Genomic DNA, 24,872 nt, shown 5'->3' on the forward strand with positions numbered 1-24,872 from the left:
AATGTGATGCTTTTCACCTTTTGCTGACAACACACGTGCATGCACAATGAGAAGCCCAGTAAGTAGTGTTTGGCACACAAAAAAAGATTAGCAGGTGCAACAACCTATACCGAAACTACAGCGGAAAAATGTACAAATTTAATTTAAAAACATTAAAACTCACTATGTCCACATGACTATTTTCCTTGTGTTGTTGGTGCAGTTTTTCATATGTCTGGTGTTCAGGTCCTACAATTTAACCTGATTAGATTTGATGAGAATTCAGTAAATATATGATCTATGAAATAACACCTTTAATAACAACAATAATAAAACTAATGAATCCTGTCTTTTTTTCCAGTGAGAGTTTTCATGAGGAAAACACAGATTTGTACACACAGAACACAGGCCCTACAGTGTGTTTGTCTATGTGGAGATACACACGGATGATTGAAGTATTCTCCATCAACGTACAAGCACAAGAACACACAGATCACTATTCAAGTCCCATCCAGAGTCTTCAAAGGAACAAAACATAATAGAGTGGGTTCGTGTTTTGTGAATTAACTTCCTCACTAAACATAGAAAAAGCAGAAAATGAACCGTGTCTTTTAACATACTGTGATGGAAGAACAATATAATTTCCCGCCACAAATGATGATGAAGTTTTAAATAATATTGTTGCATCAAAAATGCACAGATGTCAAAGGGAGTTTGGTACTTGTAAACATCAGAATTTCCGCTCTATTCTCGTCAGTCTCGGCCTGTCTCTTCCTCTCTCGTCGACGTGACGTTGTGCTCGTGCTCTGAGCTGAACCCTCGCCCCAACCAATCTCCACCGCAGGAATGAAATCACCTGCCCTAATGTGTCTGTTGCTCAGATAAAGGCCAGACAGCAGACTGCATGGAGTGGGCCTTATCTCATTATGCACCACATGAAACAGCTTGCCAAACAGAAACACACACTGCATTAAAGCTCGCCACTTGTATAAACAAACATGTGGACGCAAGCACATGCAAAGCACAAAGGAGAGAGTACATACAAAGACCCATAAAAGATAACGAGTGTGATTTCTAATGGTAGATAATTTTATCTCAGCCATAAAACACAAAAAGCCAGACACTACTATCGTATCAAATCTCCTAAAGTTAATGTATCGCATAAAACATTATCTACACAGAGAAATTATCTTTTATAAACCATTTAGGAAACTGAATGTTGACGTTAGGGTGAAGTGGCTCTTATCTCTCAGTGGCTTTTAGTTTGGCAGCAGCCGTCAATGGATTCTTTATTCGCTCAAACAAAGCTGAGGAGGTTTTTTTCCGCATATTCATACAGAAACCGAGTACGGGTTGAAATTAAAAAGCAGAGATTAATAATTTTATCAATGGTTGATATTTTCTTTGGCACCATCTGAGTGGTCTTGGGACGGACCACAACAATAGTAAGGCACACTTGAGTCAGGCCAGAGTGGCGTCAGGTGAGCCACTTGAAGGGCAGAGCGCCCCGGAGCAGTTTATTCTTTCTGATAATTTCCTTATTACTGTGCACCAATGTAAAAAGTTTTTTGTTTCACTTTGCAGTTGCTCTCTGTCAGTGTTTGACGTCGGTAATATGACTAAAAAGGTTACAGACTGAAAAGAAGCTGCACTCATTGAACTGAATCGGTGGATCGAGCAGTTATCATCAGGTTCAACAGGTTCAGAATGAATTCAGATTAGGGCTGCAGAAAGAAGATTATTTATGTCACATAATCTATCAAATTAGCTACTGGCGTGGCTCTAGGCATGGCAATGTCGATTTGTGTCCACCATTTTGCTCCAGACTGACATATCTCAACAACTATTGGATGTTTTACAATGAAATGAGGATGAATCTGGCTTTGACTTTTGCTGACATTAGCATTTAAATCAAAGCACCACCGTGCCAATGTACAGCTAGCTTGGCTATAGACTCTTAGTCTTGTCTTATTTGATTGCTGATTAAACAGAATCCAAAGTACCATCTTCAATTTGCTTGTTTTGCCCAAATAACAGTGAAAACTCAATTGTATTCTATTTAAAATGATATGAAGCAGAGAAAATCAGCAAATCCTCACATGTGAGAAGCTTTCTTTTTGCTTGGTAAGTGGCTTTAACGGTTCTATTATTGCTGTCGATACATTTTCTGTCAATCAAGTAATCAATTGAGTATCCAATTCAAACTGCACAATACATTTTGTGGGATCTTACATAAAGGAGAGCTAGACCGATAAATCATCCATACCAATATATCAGACAGTGTTAGCTTAGAGCAGATATATATTTATTGGTGTATGTGTCAGTCAATGAGTAACAAGAAATGCCAAAGACGTGTTTGAGATCATTTAGAAACAGCGTCTCTTTTATTCACCAGAGAACACTGATAAGTTTATCTTTAAACCATAAAAAGGTTGGATGAAAAGACTATCAGCCAATATATCATTTTCTTAAACATTCAAATATCAATATTGGCATCAAAAATCAACATCAGTCGGGATGTAAGGAGTCTTACAGTTACTGAAACCGACTGATACCTCCTGGATGTCAAAAATGTATTTAGTTAAAAAGTAAAACGGCAGCTTGTACAGTTCAGATGAAACAAAAACCCAAGGGGCTCATAAAAAACAAACTCACAGAAGATGAATGACAAGTAAACTGAACAGAGGGGACAATGACATCAACCAAGGCAAAATCCAGACGTAACAGGAAATGGAAACAAGCCAAATGCAGCAAATGAAATCGAACACGTAGGCTGCAGTTAAACATCAAAAAACATTTTTACACTGCAGAGGCCGAAGCGAAGACAGGAGCTCAATAGCTGCTCCGGAGGGACGCTGCCTGTAACGGAGCACCCAGCTGCCAGCTATTGACCCCACACACCAGATGCATCCCGTTTTCTCTGAAGGAAAGGAAAAGTACGGGTGAAGCAGAAACCCTCACACATGCATGTGTTTGTGTGCGTGTTCACCCCTTTCTCCTCATCCCTAAACTCACAGCCACCAAATGTCAGCCTCCAGGGACAGCTGTCGGATTGACTTCCAGCACTGGACAGTCACTCTGCAACTCCAACCCCCATCACGCACACACACACACACACACACACACACACACACACACACACACACACACACACACACACATTAGTATCAGCCCTCAGATCTAGTGAGTGTAATCTGCTTAGTTTATGCCTGACTCACAGTCATCCATCAATTACTGAGACAGAGGGAAAGACTATTGACACTGTGTACAAACACCATTGTCTCGCTGCCCCGACACAGTACCTCTCAGACACTTAAATGGTTTACAAAAGGGGAGGGGGCGTTAGTAGAAAGTAAAAGGGGAGAAAGAGAAAAGGAGGAAAGGGGGGAAGAAATATGATATAGAAATGGAAGAATATAGCTATGTTCTATATGTATGCTTTACAGTTAGGTGTCTTCAAATAGATGTATGCGAGGGAAATGATACATAAAAATGATGGACTGACTGACAGATGAGCACTTGGAATAGGATCAGTTTCAATGTATTGATCTCTAGCGCACTGTACAGGGATCAGAGGTCACACACACACATCCAAGCCAGAAACCTTAGAAAGCCTCTGGGAGAAGCTTAAAGCAATGTAACCATAGAAATGTCACTTAGAGCTGCTGGGACCTGCTGCTGCTGCTATATCCTCAGAGGGTCAATGGTTCTTTAAATGGTTTTCACTTATCTGGAGATGCTACAGTCCCACTGGGGAGGAAGTGAGTCACTGCTGGGACACATATATGCACAGGAAGGGAGTCAGGCAGGCAGGATTTCATTAGAACTAATTTGGGATCATTTTATGAATATTTGAGACTAAATGCACAGAGAAAAACTGTACAAATGCAGGCTCTTACATCCCCTAATAACTTGGCTGGACTGCCCCCTAGTGGACAGATTGCTTTGACATTCACAGCAGCTTTTCACAGTGCAGCATCTTGCCTTGGACTGACCACACGCTTGATAAAGGCTGATTATTTAGAAGCACGGTCAAGGACTTTAATGGAGCTCTAATGTGAAACATTAAACAGTTTACCCTGACTATAGAGCATGCTCAGGGTCCAGTACATTTTTATTGTTTCCTCCCGTCCCGTCATCACGCCATGTTGTCTTCTGGCAGGTGCCCATCTGTAGATTCTTAGGGTGATTATGTAACCAAGCCTCTCCTAACAACATAATGTGGATTACCACAGCAGGGCCTCTTCATATTCTCAATAAGCAGTATTGGATTAACGGGTCAGCTTCTGGTCTCCGGCTCTGACATTAGCCTCAGTTGACCCACGTCAGTTTCTCGGTTTGTCCTCTTTCCAGGAGGTTTGCAGTCTGGCTCCAGCCGGTGCTTGGTGGCACCTCTGGAGGTTTACTCAACATTTTTTCTGATCCATGTTTTTCATGTTTGCACTTTGTTATGTTGCTGGTTCTTGATAATGCAATATTACATCTGTTTCTGTTCCCTCTAAACTTCTCAGATGGTTTAATTTAAAGAAATATTTGAGGCACAAAGAGGTAAAATTATCCAATATTTCACAAAACAAGACTAAGAGTCTTCAGCCATGCTACTGGCTCTGTGAGGCTGTACTTAGGCTCAGCGGTGCTTTGAGCTAAACGCTAACATCAGCATGCTAGTATGCTCACATCAACAATAAATACAAGTAGATGTTTAGCAAGTATATTGCTTACCATGTTCAGCATTTTAGTTTAGCAATCTAGTATGCCATATTTGATAATTAGCAGTGAATACAAAGTACAGCAGAGACTGATGGGAATGTCTTTAGTTTTACAGCTATTTGGTCATAAACCAAAGTATTGGACAAACTTAAATGTGCACCTGATGATGGCGCTAGAGGAAACATTTAGAAATCACCTAAGTTGTTACAATTCATCCTCTGGGGAACACGGCTGTCTTTACCAAATGTCGTGGAAATCCATCCGATAGTTGTTGAGATATTTCCGTTTGGATTAAAGTGGTCGACCGACCAACATTGCCATCCCAAAAAAGTTAATTTAATACAAATAAGAATACAGATTTGTGTTGCAGCACTTTGTTTTTTTCTTTTAAAACTATGTAACTGTGAATGAAGTAGTTCAAATCAGCTCCACTTCAACCAGCTACAACAGTGAAATGCTGCTTACACGTTGTTACATCAGTTTTAACAGTCTAATATAATGTATCAGTCAGAGGGACTATTTTTTGAGTGATTCTTACTTATGATTCTTTAAATCTTTACATTTAGCTTCAGAAAATACTTCTGTACAAAGTAAGAGTACTTTTACTCAAGTAAAGGATCCGAGTACTTCTTCCACCACTGGTGATTTGTGATTTTAATCTATATAAATACAATTGACTTTACTTGAACAGATGTGGTTCATACACACGTTTTATCACAAGTTAACCCCCCTTTTATACACACACGCACACACACACACCTGGTTCCCAGACCCGATGGTGCGGGCCCAACACACACAGATTCCTGAGAGTCAGCACCACACACCGACTGCTGATGTCAGGAACTATTATACACACTTTCACATAACCACACACACAAAAAAACCCAGCATGCAGTCTATCTCATCATATCACTTTTATCTCCACAGGTGGCAAATTTGGCCCTCTGGCTCACTGTCAGCATGTCTACAATAAACAAATCCACACGGACAGTAAAAGAGTTATCCTATCATGTTAGTTTAAAAAAAAAAAAAGTCCACCACAGCTTTACGTATTCACCTCCCGGCTTTCTTTCTATCTGCCTTTACGTATTCACCTCCCGGCTTTCTTTCTATCTGCCTGTCCATCTAGCCACCCCTCTAACGTGGCCTAATACATTCTGTCAGCAGCTCCACAGGTGAGCCAGTCTCAGCTCACGACGCTGTCTCACACCACGGAGAGCTGATACCAATACTCGTCTACCTGTCTCTGATTACTTCGCCTCCTTCCCTTCTTCTTTCTAATCCCTCACGCTGTGTCGCCATCCTCTCCTTCTGTCCACGACTCCCTCCTGTCCTTCCTCATCTGATCACACAGATGCACCCAGGGGCACCGCTGGGACTTCCTTGCTTTCAGGCAAAATGTGACACCAGGCCCATTTGCCTCATGGCTCTGCCCCCCCCCCCCCCCCCCCCCCCCTTCTCCAGGCTTTGGGGTCCTCTTCTGGTCATCCCTCAGCCAGTAAGCCCGTTCTGCACAGTCCACTGATTCCTGGCCACGCCAAGGTACACCAGTCAAAATGTAATTTTCTGCAAGATTACACATGATAATGACTCGCTTTGGAGGGTCGCCATAAATGATCACTTCCAATTATAGATGCATAACTATCGATCTGTCAACAGAGGCAGAGGGAAAGAAGAGAGAGGAGAGAGGAGAGGAGGGACAGAGCTGTAGAGATGTACCGTAATGTTGTGTTTACTGACATCTTTCTGGACACAAAGACACAGCGGATGCTGCTGCAGACACACACACTGAATAGCTGAACAGTTACTGAACTGCTTACAAAGTCCTACATAGCTTATGAAGCAAGTACTGATGGGAGCCAATAAAAAGCCTGAGAGATGAGTTCACCTGGGAACAAAGTAGACCTTCACCTAGTCACACACACACACACACACACACACACACACATATATATTGTACACACCTCTGTTTCCATTCAAACACCACACTGGACTGTTTCTAAGCAGACAAGGAACAAAAACACATTTGCTGCAATTAAAAGAAGCCTGCGTTTACTTCTTCCCTTTCGCTCGTCTTATTGCTTTCGCTCAGTACTCACTGTCAGGTTCATCCACTGGCTGGATGGCTGGTCCTCCGCTCTACAGCTGCAGTCAGTCAGTCAGTCAGTCTCAAGGACAAACGCTCCAGCTCTCCTCGCCTCCGGTCTCTGTAGCTCAGCGATGCAGCAGCGCACACACACATACACTCCCAACACACACAAATACAATAAACACACACTCACACATTCCCCTCTCCCTCTTTCTCTCCTCTCAGCGTCTCACTCTGATCCAGTGCTGAGTTTACCTACCTACCTGCCTAGCTTGCTCGCAGGGAAGTCCTGAGAGAGTGTGTCAGACAGAAAGCGTGTCTAAAAGAAGGGGTGATGAGGGGGGGCAGACTGCGAGGGGGGGGGGGGTGGAGGACACGGCCAGCGCTCCCTTATATGCAGAGGGAGGTGGTGAGTAAAAGGGATGGTAGAGGACACACAGCGCTCCTGTATTCCCATAGATACAGAGGAGGGATTTCTATTGCAGCCTTGCAAAGACGGGAGAGAAAAGAGGGGTGGGAGGGAGGGAGGGAGAGAGGGAGAGAGAGCATCATATTTCAGCGATGTTGAGTCAGCATGATGTGAATGTGATGCATGTGTTGATAAAGTTGGAAATATTTAGAGGGCATGTTCTTATGGGAAGTTACGGATGAAAGCTCTCTTCAAAAGGGAGCCGCGAGTGTGTTTGTGCATGTGCCATCTAAGAAACATTGAGACTAGAAAGTTCTCCCGGTTGGTATTTAATCAATGGAGGTCGTGATTGGGGAGGGAGAGGCTTCATGTACAGCCATGAATTGGCTTCATTCACACTGCCCACTGGACTTAAAATATATTTCAATGGGTCTGATTTTACAGCTGTGAAAAAATAATTTCAAACAATAACAGAGGTCTCTGTGACCCAAACATTTTGCCCTGTAGCTTCATATTTAGCATACAGACATGAGAGTGGCATCAACCTGTTAATCCAATTCTCAGCCAGAAAGAGGATGAGTGCATTTTCCAAAATTTCAAAGTATTCCTTTACGGGGAGCGTATCAAAAATGTTTATATATTCATCTTAAAAAGGCAAATATTGGCCAATAATTATCAAATAGTCAAAATGAATGATGATAATTTTTGTTCTGATGAATTGGAGGGGTGGGATTGGCCTCATAGGACAATAACTACCACATAGTTTAGGCAGTCTCAGAGTTTAATATAGTTTCTGTCACTGACAGCTCATCTCACACTAACAGGCCTAGTGGGGTAAAAGACCATCCACCTGGTGCTCAATGGTTACAACAGAGTACATGAAAGAAATATTGTTACAGTACAACTTCCTGCACATTTTTAAATTCATACTTTCATTTTTTTTCCCTCTAGACCTTAATCTCTCTACCTGCACTTAAGACCATTTCAAATCTGCATTCAGGACAATCTAAGGTTGCAGGTGAGCTATATTACCAAATAGCCTAAATAAAACACAGTAACACAATTAAGTAAATGACGATGGGTCTAAAACTAATTTAAAAAACATAATTAAACTGCCTCTACAGTTTCTTATTTTAGTTCTGTAGTGGAAGGCCCTGCAGTCACACAGGTGTCTTCACTTCTGCCTGATTAGATCTCAGACAGTCTACACTCAGTCCTGAGAGAAGCTCTAATCAGGCTAATTAAGTGAAAACACCTGTGAACCAGGGGTCTGTAGGACCTTAATGTCTGTATTATGACAGCAACATTCCTTCAATTTCTGAAATTCTGAAGATATTGAAATGAGCTAAATCTATTAATCTTCTGTATTTCACTGGAATTTCCAAACCTGTATGGAGACACTGAAATGCTCGTAACCGGACAATCATATAGCCACTTGTCATATACTGTAAGTCATTGAGCATGGCTATGGTCGGCTAAATACTGCAGTCTGCAGTCCAACCATTTGTCAGGATAAAATACCTAAACAAACTGAGTAAAATAGGACAGTCAAGCACATTGTTGGCACGAGTTTACCCTCACCTGTCTAAACGTGTGTTTTCTTAGTAAATGTCAGCAGAACCTGCAGCAGCCACAGCTGCACATGCATACATAGTGGTGGTGCTAAATGAAGGGAAAATTGGGGTTTTGATTTTGATCTTTTTTTTTTGTTTTTGGATAGATAAAAAACATTCCCATGAAATGACTTCTTCCATTAAATGAACAATAAAATGGATGGGAAAAACACCCAGATATTCCAACACACCTCCATACAGTGTACCCTAACCTAAAATGAATCTTGAGGTATGGCCTACTCAAATGGTCTTTGATTGATTCCAAAATTCTTGTGCAATATCAGATAAAACCATTTATCATAAATTCATTAACCGATACCACTAATTGGGGGGAAAAAAACAAAACAAAACACACCGTCTTCATTTGCACACTCCGTATATGGTCAACATTACCCCAGTTTTCTTGCCTGTAACAATGGCATCTGAGGTAACAGGGCTGAGGCAGCATGCCAGCTTAACACACTAACAATGAGGCATCAATGTCATTTATTTTCTCCAACATGAAGTTTCTTGAGAGGACATGTTTGCAAAGTCTTTTCTGCAGCTCAGCTTCAGTCATTCACTTCCGGGGGTCATTCTGTCCATTTGAGGGAACAGTCTGTGTGGATATCCCTGGCTTCTTGAAGTTTCCCCAATATGGGAAAGTTTGTCTTTCATCACAGACTGTTGCTAGGACAAGCCTCACTCACTTCCCTTCTTATGACTCACATTCCTGGATTATTCTTTATTCTTCATCGCCCTGGACAGCGTTTCATCTCCCTCACTCCTTGTAGGTCTTGGGGCGTCTTGTCCCGGCCTGCTTCGGGTTCAGGATCCAGAAACCGGGTGTTCAGTTGAATCCTAGACCTGTGCCTTTGGGTCTCTGTGTAGCCCGGATGGGCTCGGTCATGCCCCTGCCCTCTGGACCCAGGCCCATCCCCGGGCTCCAGCCCATGCTCTGCAACATGCGGCTCCCCATGTTCGTATCAGGGATGGGCGGCGCGTTCTCCCCGACCACTCCTAAAGAAAGAGGTCACTTGTTAGAAGAGAGGGAGGTTTCAACAGCTTCTGTGTAAATCTATAACATGTACAGAGACAAATATGCCAAAACTAATTTAATTTAATAAAAACCATTGTGATTTTACATCATTGTAAATGGGATATGTTTGGGATGGTAGAAACAATTGATCATGAAAATAATGAGTTAGGAGCAGGTCTACTAGCAGTGTTTGTAATTTAGCCATTTCAAAATTAACATGCTTATTCACATTTCACTCATTTGTGATTCAGTCTGTCGTGTCTATATAAACTCCTGTAAAGCATGTTGCACTGAAGGCTCTCCTCCTCCTCCTCCTCCTCCTACATCATCTCTCCATTAAAATTGTTAAGCTACATCTAAGTAATGTAATCATGTAATCAACTTAGCCACGTTTCCAGTCGTGCAGCACACCCACGTCTGTCTCACACAGACGCTGGTCTTTTTGTCCTCACTCTTCCTGGAAGTTCACGGTCCAGTCACAGACACCGACACCGACCTATTACCCTTTTTAATCCCGTCTTAATTTGTATGCAGCACAGGGCAAAGCCACACGCTCGCTTACACACACGTTTGTCGAGTCCCAGGTGGGTTTCAAGCCAAATTGTCAGGATGTGAACTTGGCAGGCTCTTTGCCGTCACCCTGCTGTGAGGTCGGCACCTGCTGTTCCCAAGCGCCGCACCTGTGTCCGGGGCAAGTATCAAATGTGTTTGACATTCGCAACGCATCGCTGATTGTGTCACTTTCGGCAATAAAAATTCTGAAATCTATAATACATGAAATTTACATGTGCCTGCTGCACAAGTGTTGCTGAGAGTTTTAGTTGGTTTCTGTTTTACTGTTAAGTTGCACTTTTTTTGCCTGCCCACTCTCCGCTTTCTCTGTCTCTCTTTCTTATACTTTCAACTAGCAAATACTTATTTGTGTGTTGGGTCAGGGGATGAATAGAGAAAGGGAGTTCACAACTAAAACAAAACATGCACAATTTTTGAACGAGAAGGTGTACCCACAAAAGACAACAAACTGGATCATGTAATGTCCTTAGCTGGAACTCCATTGTGCATACAATTGTGGCATCACGGTGTAAATTATGATCAAAAATTTGGAACAGTTTCAGATAAAATATATTATAATGGGAGTTTGACCTCACAGCTTTAGGCTTTGCTAACTCGCACTTCCTCTTCCAAAAGCATCAGCTGGCCCAGAGGTAAGAGGAGTGGTTTGGGGGGGTACACAAGTGTTACTGGCTAAGAGCTAATCCAGTATCTCTGCTCTGACAGCATGCCTAGCCAGCTGACTCTTGTCCAACAAAGCTTAGGAGGAAAGGGGGTTAAGAGCTAAAGCAGGGTTTAATGATGGGAGAGAAGGAGAGAGGGAGCAATATGAAGGATGAGGGACTCCCTTCTCTCAATCATTTTTTTAAAATGTGTAGTGAAAACCTCGCTTTTCATCCCAGTCCCTTGTGTTTACATCAGTGTATGTGCCAGACAGAAGGCAATGAGGAAAGCAGGCTGGTGAGCATACTGAGCTCAACCAAGAGGGGGAGGAAAACAAGCGAGAAAGTGAGAGCCAAAAATACAATAAAAGGGGCAGTTGGTAAAAAGCGGCAGATGGTGTGTGAGGTGTAGCTAGGTGTGCGTCCAATACCTGAGGGGGCGGTGGAGCCGAGGGGGGCTGCTTTTCGCCTCCGCTTGACATCCCCTGTACATAGAGAGCCGAGGTGCCCGCTGGTCTGTCTGCAAAACCAGCCAAGCAAGACAAAAATATGGGAGCAGTCGTTTCATCTCAGATAACACTACAGAATGTATTTTTATTCTTTTGAAAAATACCATTAAACATTGTGAAACCAATGCAGCAGAGACAAAAGCAGGAACGAAGAGGAAATGAGTCTGGGTTCTGGCCATAAATCACAGGTGTTTCGAGTTAAACTGTTGTTCTCACCTGCTGGCTGTTTTTACCGAACAGCTTCTCCGATGCCCCCTGTCTGACCGCGGGTCCCAATGCAACTGAAGTGGCAGAGGAGGAAAAACAAAAGTGAATGTTCAAGCAGTTAGCAAGTAATCCTTGCAATAACACAACGCTGGTGCGTTGAACACCAACAACATCGAGTCCTTGAAATATTTAAAAACCTAAACTTTGCATTTCAACCCATTTACAGGGAATAAAATAAAAAAGAAACACAGCTCACCTGTCCATGTTCTCTCCTCGAGCCCGAGCTGAACCAAGGCCTGTTGGAGATATAATGGTGTCATTCAAATTCCCATCAAGGCAGCGTTCCAGAGACAGAAACCAAACTACAAATTCATCATCATCTCTTTCCCTAAGTGAATTGTTGGCCCTTGTCCACAACAGAAACTTTTACAGAAACCCAAGAACCTTTTTAAACTTTTACTGCTGAACCTTACTTCCATTTGGATGGCAGGAACTTAGTTACAGTTTAATACTTTTAACTGATTAGTCTGCACTCAAGCAAAGACTGGGACAAAGGCAGAGCCAGTAATACAAAAATAATGAAATCAATATTACTACAAAATAGACTAGAGTGACTGTCTGCTCTCATCTTGTTGTCAAATAACACGTGTCTATATAGTGTATGCTATCCAGTTTACTTTAGTACTTCCAGTTTTTTAAAATCTGAATTGATTTTAGATTTTAGACCGTGGCTCGCAGGTGTCAACCACTTTATTTGTACCTTTTGTAAAATAAAATGCAACTTTAAGTGCTTCACAATTATAAGAGCAGATTAAAGAGAAAAAACTATATGAACAATAAGAACAAGACAATACACCAAAAAATGGCTAACAGAACAGTCAGAATTAATGTTAATTTTAAAAAGATGGGGACTCACTCATGGGAGTCCTGGCTTTGTCTGCCCAGTCTGTCACTGAAGCCTTGGCTGGAGCTGCCCTGCAGCCCTGCCTCAGATGCCTGCTGGTTTCCATGGAGACGACTCAGTCTGGCCTGGAACCCTGACAAACACAGCACGGGTTTGTCAGCAATAAAACTCAGAATGAGTGATCATTGAAATGATAAGCTTAGTTTGATCATTTTAACACGCAAGTGCAGCAGGCAGTTCAGAGGCAACTGAGCCCAATATGTCCCACCGATCTCGACGGGATACTACACAGGGAGGGGTCCTTTGGGACATCAGTAAACAAGACAAAGGCAGCTTTCATTAATGAAAGGCACAGGATTGCTTGATTATACCATGCCTACTGGTACACAACAAGGGGACTACTGAAGATGGACTGTACTCTGTGAGCTACTGGTATATTTATGTAAAAACTGATCAGGGATGTATTATTTGTATGTATAATTAATCTTTCTATTTAGTACTGCTTTTTATTCCCTATATTTACTATATAACAACTCCTTGTTACTACATACTCAGTATTTCCTTTATTTGTCTCTGTGTGAAGTGTTTGCCTCCTACTGGTGATGAGTGAGACTGCAACAACATAGTAAAGTGTATGTGACTGTTTCCATTTGCCCCAAAATCATCATGATTATATTGTAAAAATTAACCATATAGAGTTCAATTGTATTATATAGTTTCTAAACACTTACACTGCTGTTGTTATTTCCAGCCTACCTCTCTGTGCTCCAGGGCTCATGAGGGGGAAGGATCCAGTGAGGATGCTGTTGAAGACGGGGTCAGCTAGGTCCAGCTCCTCTGACCCCGTCTCCCTCTCCCACCAGGGAACCACTCCTGCTATCCCACACGCACCTCCGGGCCCTGAACCGGAGCCCAGATCGCCGTCATAGAACCAGTCGCTCTGCTCGTCATCAGCTGGAAGAGAGAGTACAGAGGCAGAAGTGACACCAGGTTCATGAGCATTGCTATGTGTATTCATTGTGTAATTCCACATTGTTCTTCATTGGACACCAAAGTTTTCCAAACAACTCCTGTAAAGTGACATGTCTTGATATTCCACCAAATGTAGAAATAACAAGGTGTAAAGTCCCTATTCCTTTACTTACATATACCAACATGGTGTATACCTACTGTGTAACCTTCTTTGGGCTTAGACCAATAATTTCAAACATATCCAAGTATGTACCTTGCCTCCCTTCATCGTTGGTGTAAAGGCCTCCGTCACTGCTGTTACTGACACTGCTGGTCTCACTGAGACAAAAGAAGAAGATGGACATGAACATTTTTTAAAAAGATTAAAAAGACTTTTCACGCAAGAAAGTGGTCAACAAGAAGTCAAGTATTGTTTACTAGATTAAAAACTAGCTAGCGCTCACACACACACACACCGTGGGGTATTACTGACGTTTTTTGATACTAGTACCAATGAGCTACCTATGTTTCGGTATCAATACCAAAATTATACTTTTTTTTTTATTTTTGTGTTGAATAAGTAAACAAGAAACTGTCCAAATATTCAAAGCCAGCCTTTGGTATTTGACAGTTTGATACTCAGTGCAACAGAGCCCTACACAGAGCAGAGTTCTTGCTTACCTGTTGGTCTACAGTGTCACACACACACACACACACACACACACACACACACACACACACACACACACACACACTCAGTATACAGAAGCAGAGACAGAGGAGTTGTAACATCTGGAGGCACAGGACACGGAAAAAGACAAAAGTCAAAACACTAACCACCTGTCACTCATGTCTTCATCCGAGCCCTTCTGCTCCTCCAACTCCATCTTGTCCTTGGACATTTCTGTTGGAGAAGAGATGGGGTCCTCACTCTCTACCACCACCCCTTCATCTGCAGCCTCCACTCCCAGCCTGTGGGGAGCCAGTTTCCTCTTCTTCACCCTGTTCTTCCCTCCCCCTGGCCCTAGCAATCCACCTCCACAGAGCTCCATGGCACCCCTGCCCTCACCTACACCCAGTCTATGCGGCCGGCCACCAGCACGGGCTTTAGGGACAGGTGGGGGCCCTAGCATGGTGGAGGAGGGGGGTTCTGGTTCTTGAGGTGGGTCCACAGCCATACGTTTAACCTTACGTCTGCGCCTAAGGCTGCGAGTTCCCTCTGCAGACCCCAGGACACCCAAGTCGTCCGGCCAAAGCGGCCGCTTGCTTCGTCCTGTGTCAGCTGTTAAGAGGGTGCGCCGTTTGGGGCCAAGTTGTTCATCCGAGTCGCTGTTGTCACGGGCATGGCTGTTGGCAGTAGAGACACCCCCTGTACTGGCACGGTAGTCCTGCAACAAACATCAATGTGATAAATACCTGACTGTGATTCTGATGCTAAATTGAGAAACTTGAACTTGAGGATGTTAATTAGGCCAAAGTGATATTTGAGTGAGTGCTAAACTTATGCAACACATAACACAACAATAGAGGAAACTCTACATGGAGTATACATAATGGTCCCATACATGATAACTGCCACTTGCACTGCAAATAATCTGTACTAAGTGGTCAATTCCAAATTCATGTGGAGCCCAGTAGATTACAATTACCAAAGTATCAGACCAGATTAAGGGTTCGCTGCTCTTGCAACAGTGAGCAATATCTATCAAGATGAAGGGAGTAAGTTGTGAGAGTATAAAGACAATTGCCTGGTTCCAGATCTCAGAATTTTTGCCAACATAATCTTTGTCAATGATTCAAATTCAAATCAACAATCCAATTCAAATAAAGTATACTATTTATTAGGGTCCAGGTGAAAGAAGAACAAAGAAAAATGTTCCTTGTGAAACATTCACAGAGTCAGGTTCAATGTTTCCCATTGCACTCATTAAAATAACAGGTTGAGCAAGACCACATTTCTGGTTGTATTAAGACTGTTGTTTTGCAGGACCAGTCAGTCACAGTTTTATACTGAAAGTGAAGAACTGTCTGTGTAACCACCGAATCATTGTCCTGCATCCACTCAAGCCCAACTGACCTTGTGTTCTTCCACACTGGACTCTGAACCCTCACTGAGGTGGCCTGTCTCCCAAGGCGGGTGTGGGTTGTCCGAGCGCCGTTTTCTACCCCTCCGCTTCCGAGCCTGCCTCTTCAGCAGACAGCCCACGGCCAGCGCATGGTCCCCTCCATCACCAAAACCACCACGCGCAGCTTGCTCAGAGCTCTCCTCCAGTGCTGACACCAGGTCGTGGACAAGCTCGTCCATCGTCCGGCGAAAGTGCCTGAGGTGGAGGGGGAAAGGGGGATTATTTACTATTTTACACATTTCGTTATGCAACATGTGTTTAAGGGAGCTATCAGAAGTGTGTGTAGACAGCTACGGGTGCTATTGGGATACATATAGGCATCACGATAGTAGGCCGTAAAAAGTCTGAATAGGTGGAGGCACGATATCTAAATTGCCATTGGTGGTGGGCGACAGGCAAGAAATCCCAGAAGACAGACCTAAATCCCAGTGCCATGGCGTTATCTAACTTAGCTTTTGAGATGGCTAACTGACAATAACTGTGGGGATATGGGCAGCTATGACACTCACATTAGATAGTTATTCTCATTTTATACATTATTCATTTTGGTCGAGCAAAGTTGGATACAACGCCAAATGAGTTCGTTGCATAATACTCACGATCATAAACCTTCAGAGGTCTGATTTAAGAGCCTGCGACGTCGTTTGCAATCGCCTCTGAAATTAGCATTGACATTACTCTGCTTTAGTTAGCTGTTTTGGTTGTTATTCTTCGCTTCATGAGCCATCTAGCAGAATGTTTTCTGGCTAGTTAGCTGGCTAAGTCAACTAGCATTAGCTACACCGAATATCCAACTATCACTAAATACAATTAATTACCGTTAAGAACCAATGGTCGCAGCTTTATATTGTGGTAATTTTCACGACTGTCGCCGGAAGATAAGCAACAAAGACACCCTTTGATATTCACATTAGCTTTGTTGCTAGGAAGTTAGCATAGCTAACTTTAGCTCTCTAGCCGGCTGATTCACGAGAGTGGAGTAGACGTGAACAATATGTTAACGTTACGTCTCAGTGGTTTCAAAGACAACCTACCAGCCGGTTCCCGCTTTGCCGATGGTTTTTAGATTAGCTGCACGGAACATTAAAGCCGCCAAATGCCAGATACCTTTAGCCAGAAACAACGGACAAACATTTGCACACCACAGACACCATTCTGACACAAAAGCTAGCGATTAGCTAGCTGGATCAATATACGTCAAGTGGACACAGTGAAAGCAGCGAGAGGTACTGTGATGCCTTCAAGTGCTGCAGAAAAAAATGGCCATGGGGACATGAGAGCACAGCAGCATAGCTAAATAGTTAATAATGACAACAACAACAACAACAATAATAATAATAATAATAATAATTATCATTATTATTATTATTATTATTATTATTATAATAACATTTTTGCTTTTTTCTCTCTGATTAGGTGGTTGTTGTCATTATTTAGTGCATATTATACAAAGGTTTTTTAACACTATGTAGCCTACTGCACCACTGCTCTTCAGCCTATAGACGGAGCCCCTGAAGGGTCCTGGCAAGAATATTTGTGAGGAATACTTTTGCGTTATCTCGCAATATTTTGCGTTCCCTTCCAATAACTTTACCTTTACTTGTGCAGATACTACAGAAAGGAGAGATGATGTGACACATTCTACATTTATTACTCATTACCCCTTTCAAAAAGGAGATTCTGTAGTAACCTGTACCCTTTAAAGAAAATGAATGTCATGTTTTCACTGAAAACTGAAAATTGGGGAGTATATGCATCTGGATTCAATCAGTCCACAGACATACAGCAAATGAAACCCTTACCTAACCTAGCAAACCTAAACCTAACTGAGCAAACTCCATCCTCTAATGAAGACTAGTTGAAGTTCCAGAAAAGCTAGTACATGGACTTAAATACATTTTGTTTGGGGGGGGGGGGGGGGGTCCACACAATCTAACCTGATCTCAGTCAGATCATGTAACATAATTGTAACCCAAAGAAGTGAGCCAAAACTTGGGTTAACGGAAAGTGTGGAGGCAATTTTGTTGTTAGTTGATGAAATCAGGCTGAGGATGCATTTTATTTTTAGACATATTTAGTTGTCATTTACTACCACAGATACATGAAGTGTAACAATTCTATATAACCTAAGTATGTATTTGTAAGTCGGCGCTTACATATAGCAAGTGAAGGCAACTCTAGACCCCTAATTCCAAGTCCGCAAGTATTTACCTTTTTTGATCACTGGAGGGCAGTGTAGATCTTTATTGAAAAGGCTTCACATTAGAGGCGGGTGCCATGGTTGCAAGCAGCCAGATGGCCTATCAAATATATACCAAAGGTCACCAGTTCAAAAAATCGGTGGCAAAAGTGTCATATCAATTACAGCGGTCACTGGAAGAGTCACAGCGTACCAGAGAGACTTGGAGTTCACCCAATGCCACGCGACAGGTGCTCTGCTCTCGTCTGAATGTCAGTGACGGCACTGCCATGGTCAACATGGGGTCAATGGCAACAACAGGTGTCACAGCCTCTGTGTTAACTAATGAGAAATTTACACATTGTTAAAACTGTCAGGCATGCATTAGGAGGGGGGGCTCTGTGCCAAGGTAGTTTGTTGTCTGACTGGTGTGTGATCATGCGTGTGCGGATGTCCACTTAGACCAACATTCTGACAAACAATCCTAACAGGTGTCCCGTCCTCAAATGCCTAAGTAGTCAGAGGGTCTGGTGGATGATGACCACTCTAGGACTGTCTCAGGTTTCTGACCAGGGGGCCCAGGTAAATTTAGTAAGACGCTGTCCCCTTGCACACAGCAGTCAGACACTTGACGTGCTCACGGAGTGAAGACACAAGTTCTCAGCTGGGCCAGTTGTGGGTGGTTACATACACACTTGTTTAGACCAGAGACCTGCAGCTGGGATCAAACACAATATGGAATCATGATATCAGCAGAGGATGACGAAGAGTTCGATGAGGCCGGTGAGCACTACACCACCTGGAGCTGGGTAAATCATCATCATCATCTGCATGTGTAAAGGCATGAATTATGGGTAAAAGAGAGCACATCTTGATGAACACAATCAATAGATGTAAATGTGTAAAGGGCGAAGGGTTTTTCTTTTACATGCATATAGTTTACAGCACGAGTGCACACAGAGGACAAACAGTGTGTATCTGGATACATGTATGCATGCAAGCACGTGTGTTTGTGTGTTTTGTATCACGACAGAGCAGGACTAAAGACATACGTCGTTCAAAATTACCTTCTGTTGTTATTCAGTCTGAACATAAGTAAAATATCAGAAACAGCGTTTTAAAGTAACAGGTCGTGTGGCTGGCTCTTAGGACAGCAGAGACAGTGAGACCAGGGGTGTGTGTTTCAATAATCCCCCCCTGTAAGACAATCTGCGGCGACTGAAACTCGGGAGGGAGAAGAAGAAAAAGAGTGTGAAGGGGGGGACTAGACGGGACAGGGGTAAATGAGGAATAGCCTCATGGATCAGGGGATCTTCTCACTCCCTCTGTGGTTTTCTAAGTTTAGGTTATTTGGTAAGAAGGGATTCTACCTTGGAAGAAAAGTTAGGAGATATCTATGGCAATTGTTGAAGTAAATTCATGATCTTGTGAGTGTATTGTACATTTACGGGACATTAATTCATAAATGTAATGGGTTTTTTTTCTTTTTTGGTAAAAGTTTGTAATAAGATTGTCACAAAATCTTCATTTCAAGGGGTATTGATTAAGAAAGTTCTTAATCATGTGGCCTTTTACACATGGTGAGACCAAAACACCCTGAAAGATATGTGTGACTGCTTATGTATTTTTTAAATATTCCCGGTTAATAAGTTAACAAAACATGTCCATCTAATTTTCTCTTCCTTTTATAGCCATAAATCAAAAACATTTTGCCCAAGAGGGTGTTTAAACACCCGTCTCTTACACCCATAATCCCACTAATTAAGGACAAAGAGTTTTTTTCCTTTTAATCACTGCATCAGACTTTGGCAGCTGCTCCAGCTAATGTTTCTCTCAGGTCTTAAGACTCTCAGGCCAGAATAGCCTGAGCCAATCAGAGGCCCTGATATCAACCAAGTGTGTTAAAAGATTATGCAATGAATTTGTCAAAGCAACGTGCCCCTGCTGAGTCTGTATAAATGTGTGTGAAAAGTGTACAGAAAGTTTGGTTTGGAGTGCAAACATTTAACCTAGAAATAGGCGATGAATGAAAATCCCTGGTTATTAAACAATGTGTAAGGTTGTTGGCTGGTTTGACAGTGTGTTATTGGAAGCTGATGTTTTCTTTCTCACAGATTCAAAATAACCTCCTTAAAAATCACTCAACTATTTTTGGCAGATTTATGAATGTACACAAATGGCTGCCCTACTTCAGTGTGATTGGTACATAGAAAGCTCATAGCTACAAATCCATATATCCAAAGTAGCGACTGGCTGAACTGAGTGAGACCACAGCAGCCAAGACACTCCTCCAGGCAGAGAGGGTGAATATTTGGTGCAAAGCTAAATAAGGTAAAACTACAGGTAGCAAATTAGGCCTGTGTAGTTCTGTGTGAATGCATGTAAAAGCTTTAGAAAAGTTCAAGCAAATGAAAAACCTGGACGGTTTTGTTTTTATTCTGCTGCTGAATGTTGTTTGTGGTTTAGTGTCATATGTCAGCTTGTTTGTTGTAGCCTGACACTGGTCACAGCACTGACCGTACATGTTCAAAATGAAAGTGCGATCATGTGCTGTTTTGTGGCTGAGTTCAACTCTTCCTGGCAAAGCAGCTTGTTCTTAGAAACATGTCTGAGGGCAGCTGCAAGGCTCATATATCGTTGGCGAAATCCAATCACACTGACATAAAGACTGACGTGTAAACAGCCTGTATATGTAGCAGTGCCAGTATGGACAGACTGTTGAAATATAATAGCATGTGTCATGCCTAGTTATGACTCGTTATTACTGTATTTACTGTGTAATCAGGATGGAGACATTTAATGTCACATTTTCGAGTAAATGCAACAGAAAGTAGGGTTGAATCTTTCCCGTCTTTCATGAGTATGAGTTGTTTAGTACAATGCAACAAATGTGATGAAAAAAAAAGAAATGCTGAGATGCACATGGTGCGTTCAGGGTGTGATTCAAAGTGCACGTTACAGTAGCAGTGGCTTGTACTGTGATGAATGAAAGTGACATTTAGCTGCACAGCGGAGAAGAACTTCCTTACAAATATTTCTCCATTACTTCATTTGCAGAGAGGAAAGTATGTTATCAGTATGAGGGAGAAATGTCAAGAGCACACTCCATATTTCACCACATGATTGTACATTTTACGCAACTTGTTATGCAGTCAAAGGAATAACAATTCCTCCAATCTATGCATTCATAAAACTGCTTAATGTCAGCTGAGGTTGCAGTGCAGGGTCATCAGTTTAAGTAGGCAGGTAGTTGTCAGGCAACAGACTGATACTGAAACTAAACATACTGAACCTAGTAGGTTGTAAACACACAAGATGAGACATCAGCTGTGACAGTGTATAGTGTGACATGCACTGCTTGCTACTCAACCAACGATCAACTAGTTCAAAATGTATGAGTGGAGCATGTCTTTGTTTTTATCTGATTGGTTTTATCTTTAACTCTATTTCACTTAATTCACAACAGTGTCGTCTTTCATGACTGTTTGAACGTGTCAAAAGTACAGAACAGTCTCCACAAAATAACAACACACAGGGCTCAGCGGTGGTAGACTGAGACTGACAAAGATGCGCATTCTCATCCCTTTCTGGTTTCGCCCAGAAAGTCTGCTTTGCAGTGAGTGTGGAAAAACAATTAGTTCCTGCGCACACACACACACACACACACAAACACAGACACGCGCACACACACACACACACACACTCATTGAACTGGCTCTTGTTGTAGAAGAGCTGCACGTGAGGCTGTTGTAGCGTGTAGCCCATCAAATATTTGGGCTGGTGCTGGGGAGGTCTTCCGTGAATAGAAAGATATTTTGCTGTCAAAAAAGTTGGCTGTGTTCCCACTCACTCACACACACACACACACACACACAGAAAGAGAGACAGAGATCAGTTTTGGCAACGACTTTAACACTCATGCCAATAAAGCTCATTCGATTATCTGATATTAATTAATATTAATATAATAATATTAATCTGAATGTATAAATATGTTAAATGTACATGCCACCACCAGTCAACCACATCCTCCTGACGCACAGTTTCACTACAGGGTCTCTTACTACTAACATCGCATGTGCGATCATGCTGGGCTGTGATTGGCCGGAAAGATCGCCTCACTGCATCAGCCTGACTGGGTGACTTCAAATGTAGCTGACGTAGCCCCACGTCTCCCGCCGTCACAGCGCAGCTGCTGGATACAGTTTAAGCTTTACACCACGACAGGGGTAATAACGTCGGAAAGTAAAAATAAATACACTGTAAATTGGGAAGATTGCACACAATCTAAAGCGTTATCTATAATAGTGCTCTTTAAACTAAGACAATGAAGTGTGGTAAGGTTGTGCCAAATTGTATCATTTAACTCACGTGTCGTATAGTTTTCACATGAAAAGCATAAAGCATGTGTGTATATTTTATAGTTTTTAGACTATTTATCACGATGTTTCATTAAGTTTTAGATATCCAGTGACAACTTTAATGCGACCTAATGAAAGTGGTGTAGAATTTATGGCTCTTTTCTCATAAAATACGCATGAACATGAGCCATAAACACGCCAAACTTTAACTTTGAGAATACCAATTTGACGCAACCGGTCAACTGTAGTTTCGCTGCCACTGTGGCAGCTGAAACGATGCGTTTGGCAACTCAACAGCTCGACGCTGATTGGTCCGCGGTCAGCGGGCGGGTTTACGCTGCAGATGATGTCATCCACTGACAGGGCTCCCAGACAGAGGGAGCGAGAGAGACGGAGACGGTCGGGGGGAGAAGTGAGTATCGTGTCGACTTTAATAGTCCGGTTTTTGCCGCTGTAAGTCGATGACAGCAAGCCGGAGCTTTATCAAACTCTCCAACATCACCTGTGTCAGGAATTGCCGCTTCTATAATGTCTCGCTGTGCTGCCGCTCACCGCTAAGGAAACGTCAGTGTCTGTGTGGTGGCAAAGGCTGTCTGCACCCTCAGCTGTAGGAGGTATGACCCTGTTTTAATAATGTATTTGACTGCACCTGCCTGTCTGATGAATGCTCTGTTTGTGCTTGTGATCAATACTGTGTCCTTATTAACCGTTTTTCATTCATAACTAACATTTTCTATTTTCTATCTGTCAGGATGTTATGAGTCAGCTATTTACCTACATCTAGTGGATCTTTAATTATTTTGTAACTGGAGCTGATTGGTTGTTGGTGTGAGGCACATGTGTTGTCATGAGTCTTTTTAATTGAATTGATAATTCATCACTTACATTTTCTTGAATGGTCAGGAGGAGAGTAGATTGTGTTTCGTGAGGTTTTTGTGAGGCATATGTGTTATGCCTTTGTAGTAATGTGGTGCTAATGAGTGATAATAAAAGGCTCTCTCTCTGTACTGGCAACACATTTGTCCGCTGAGTGGCCCGGCCAGATTCCAGCCTGCATGGAAATCTTCATAACTGCAGCTTGTAAACCCATTAAACTAATGAGCATCCCACAGCTAAACACAACTGACTGGCTTTTCAATACAGGATCTCTGTGATGGCACAGTTAAGTTAGACTGTAAATGAGGGGTACGGTTTTACCAAGCAGTGCTGTCAGTGTTTTGAGACACTGTTCTCTCTTTTGATCTCATCTGTAACACAAGAAAATCTATTTTTGGATGCAGCATGTAACAGTGTGTCTCACCAAAAGTCCTGTGCTTTGAAATCAGCTGGGTTTGCTCGCAGCTCTGTAACTTAATGCCTCAGTGAAAAGCGAAATGAATAATTAAAGATGGTCAAGGTCATCTATAAGAGGTATTTCAAGATTCAGATTATGGCTGCTCAGATTCATCTGCTGCTCTAAAATTAGCGCTCCCATTCTTCTGTGAGGGGCCTGTTCTCATGGTCACGTGCTGAAAAAGGGGGATATGTTGGCTTTGTTTCAAACCTATCTTTCCTGTTGCTGCAATCATTTTGGGGGGCCCACTGCCAACTGAGTCAAGGTCAGACCCCCTTCTCTGTTATTACACAGCTGCAAACTCCAAGGAGGCATGAAAGCTTCACAAATGGGATTTATCACGTTTGGCCATTGATTTCATCATAGAAATCTACATAATCTTGTCATTATATGGTGGCAGCAGATATATGGCTGAATAGAAAGTCTTTTTTTCCTTACCTTCTTTACCATATGCTGATAATGCTGCTTAATCCAAAGGCTGCTGGCTGAAAAATTAGATGAATTGAGAGGATACAGACAGCGACAGGCACATAAACAATCAATACTAGAATGGAGAAGGTAGGAATCCACGTGCCCACATTGTGATGAGTGTCTTATATTTGTTTGATATCAAACAGTCACAGACCTTCTCATATGTCTCCAAAAACATGTCCTGTAGGTGTTCTGCTGGAGTTCCCATGATGCCTCAGCTCAGCCAATAATAAGTACAGACTGGCCTAGCTCAGCTTGTCCTTTGACCTCTCTTGTCCGGGGATGCTGAATGGAAAACAGTTGGCTAGGATTTCCAGACTTATCAGGAAGGGGAGACGAGGGTGGGAAGGTCAAAGCGGCAACAGTTCTCTCTACATGTATGTAGGCCTCATACTGTCCTGGGAGAAACTACAGGAGTACTGAACAGGAACCAGCCTCCGTGTCCTCTTTACCTAACCATGCCAGTCATAGTGTAGCTCAAAAAAACTGACTTCAGAGTATTAGAATAACTTCACCCCATTCCCCTGAAGGGTTATACGTCATCAGTGGTTTGATTGACTGGCTGAAGAATGGCACAGCAGATGACGGTTCATAAACACCTCCCGGTCTGAAGGCTGGCTGAGTTCGAGGCATGCGTACGTCCAGTGTTGTGGAGCTTAGTGATCACGACTCTGTAATTTAAGTAGCAAATTTAGACCTTTAGGTATTGATAGAGTTTACAGTCCTATTGCTAAATAATTTCTTCCGTCCTTCCCTTGTCTACCTCACTCCCTTCGCCCTTCACTGTACCCTCTACCAG

At 42.5% G+C, this 24,872-nt stretch overlaps 1 protein-coding gene across 1 annotated transcript; it reads right to left on the reverse strand.

The window, feature by feature from the left end:
• Positions 1-7,950: 7,950 nt before the first annotated feature.
• gpatch2 (G patch domain containing 2) lies at positions 7,951-16,873 on the reverse strand. Its single transcript, XM_070925828.1, has 11 exons — positions 16,764-16,873; positions 15,681-15,924; positions 14,679-14,991; positions 14,441-14,627; positions 13,878-13,942; positions 13,409-13,606; positions 12,665-12,785; positions 12,005-12,044; positions 11,758-11,822; positions 11,464-11,552; positions 7,951-9,799 (listed from the first exon to the last, which is right to left on the reverse strand). The coding sequence occupies exons 1-11, from the start codon at positions 16,811-16,813 to the stop codon at positions 9,630-9,632; spliced, it is 1,542 nt and encodes a 513-aa protein (XP_070781929.1). The 5' UTR covers positions 16,814-16,873; the 3' UTR covers positions 7,951-9,629.
• Between the last annotated feature and the right edge of the window lie 7,999 nt (positions 16,874-24,872).

The sequence above is a fragment of the Enoplosus armatus genome, chromosome 19 (genome assembly GCF_043641665.1).
Source record: "Enoplosus armatus isolate fEnoArm2 chromosome 19, fEnoArm2.hap1, whole genome shotgun sequence".
NCBI lineage: Eukaryota > Metazoa > Chordata > Actinopteri > Centrarchiformes > Enoplosidae > Enoplosus > Enoplosus armatus.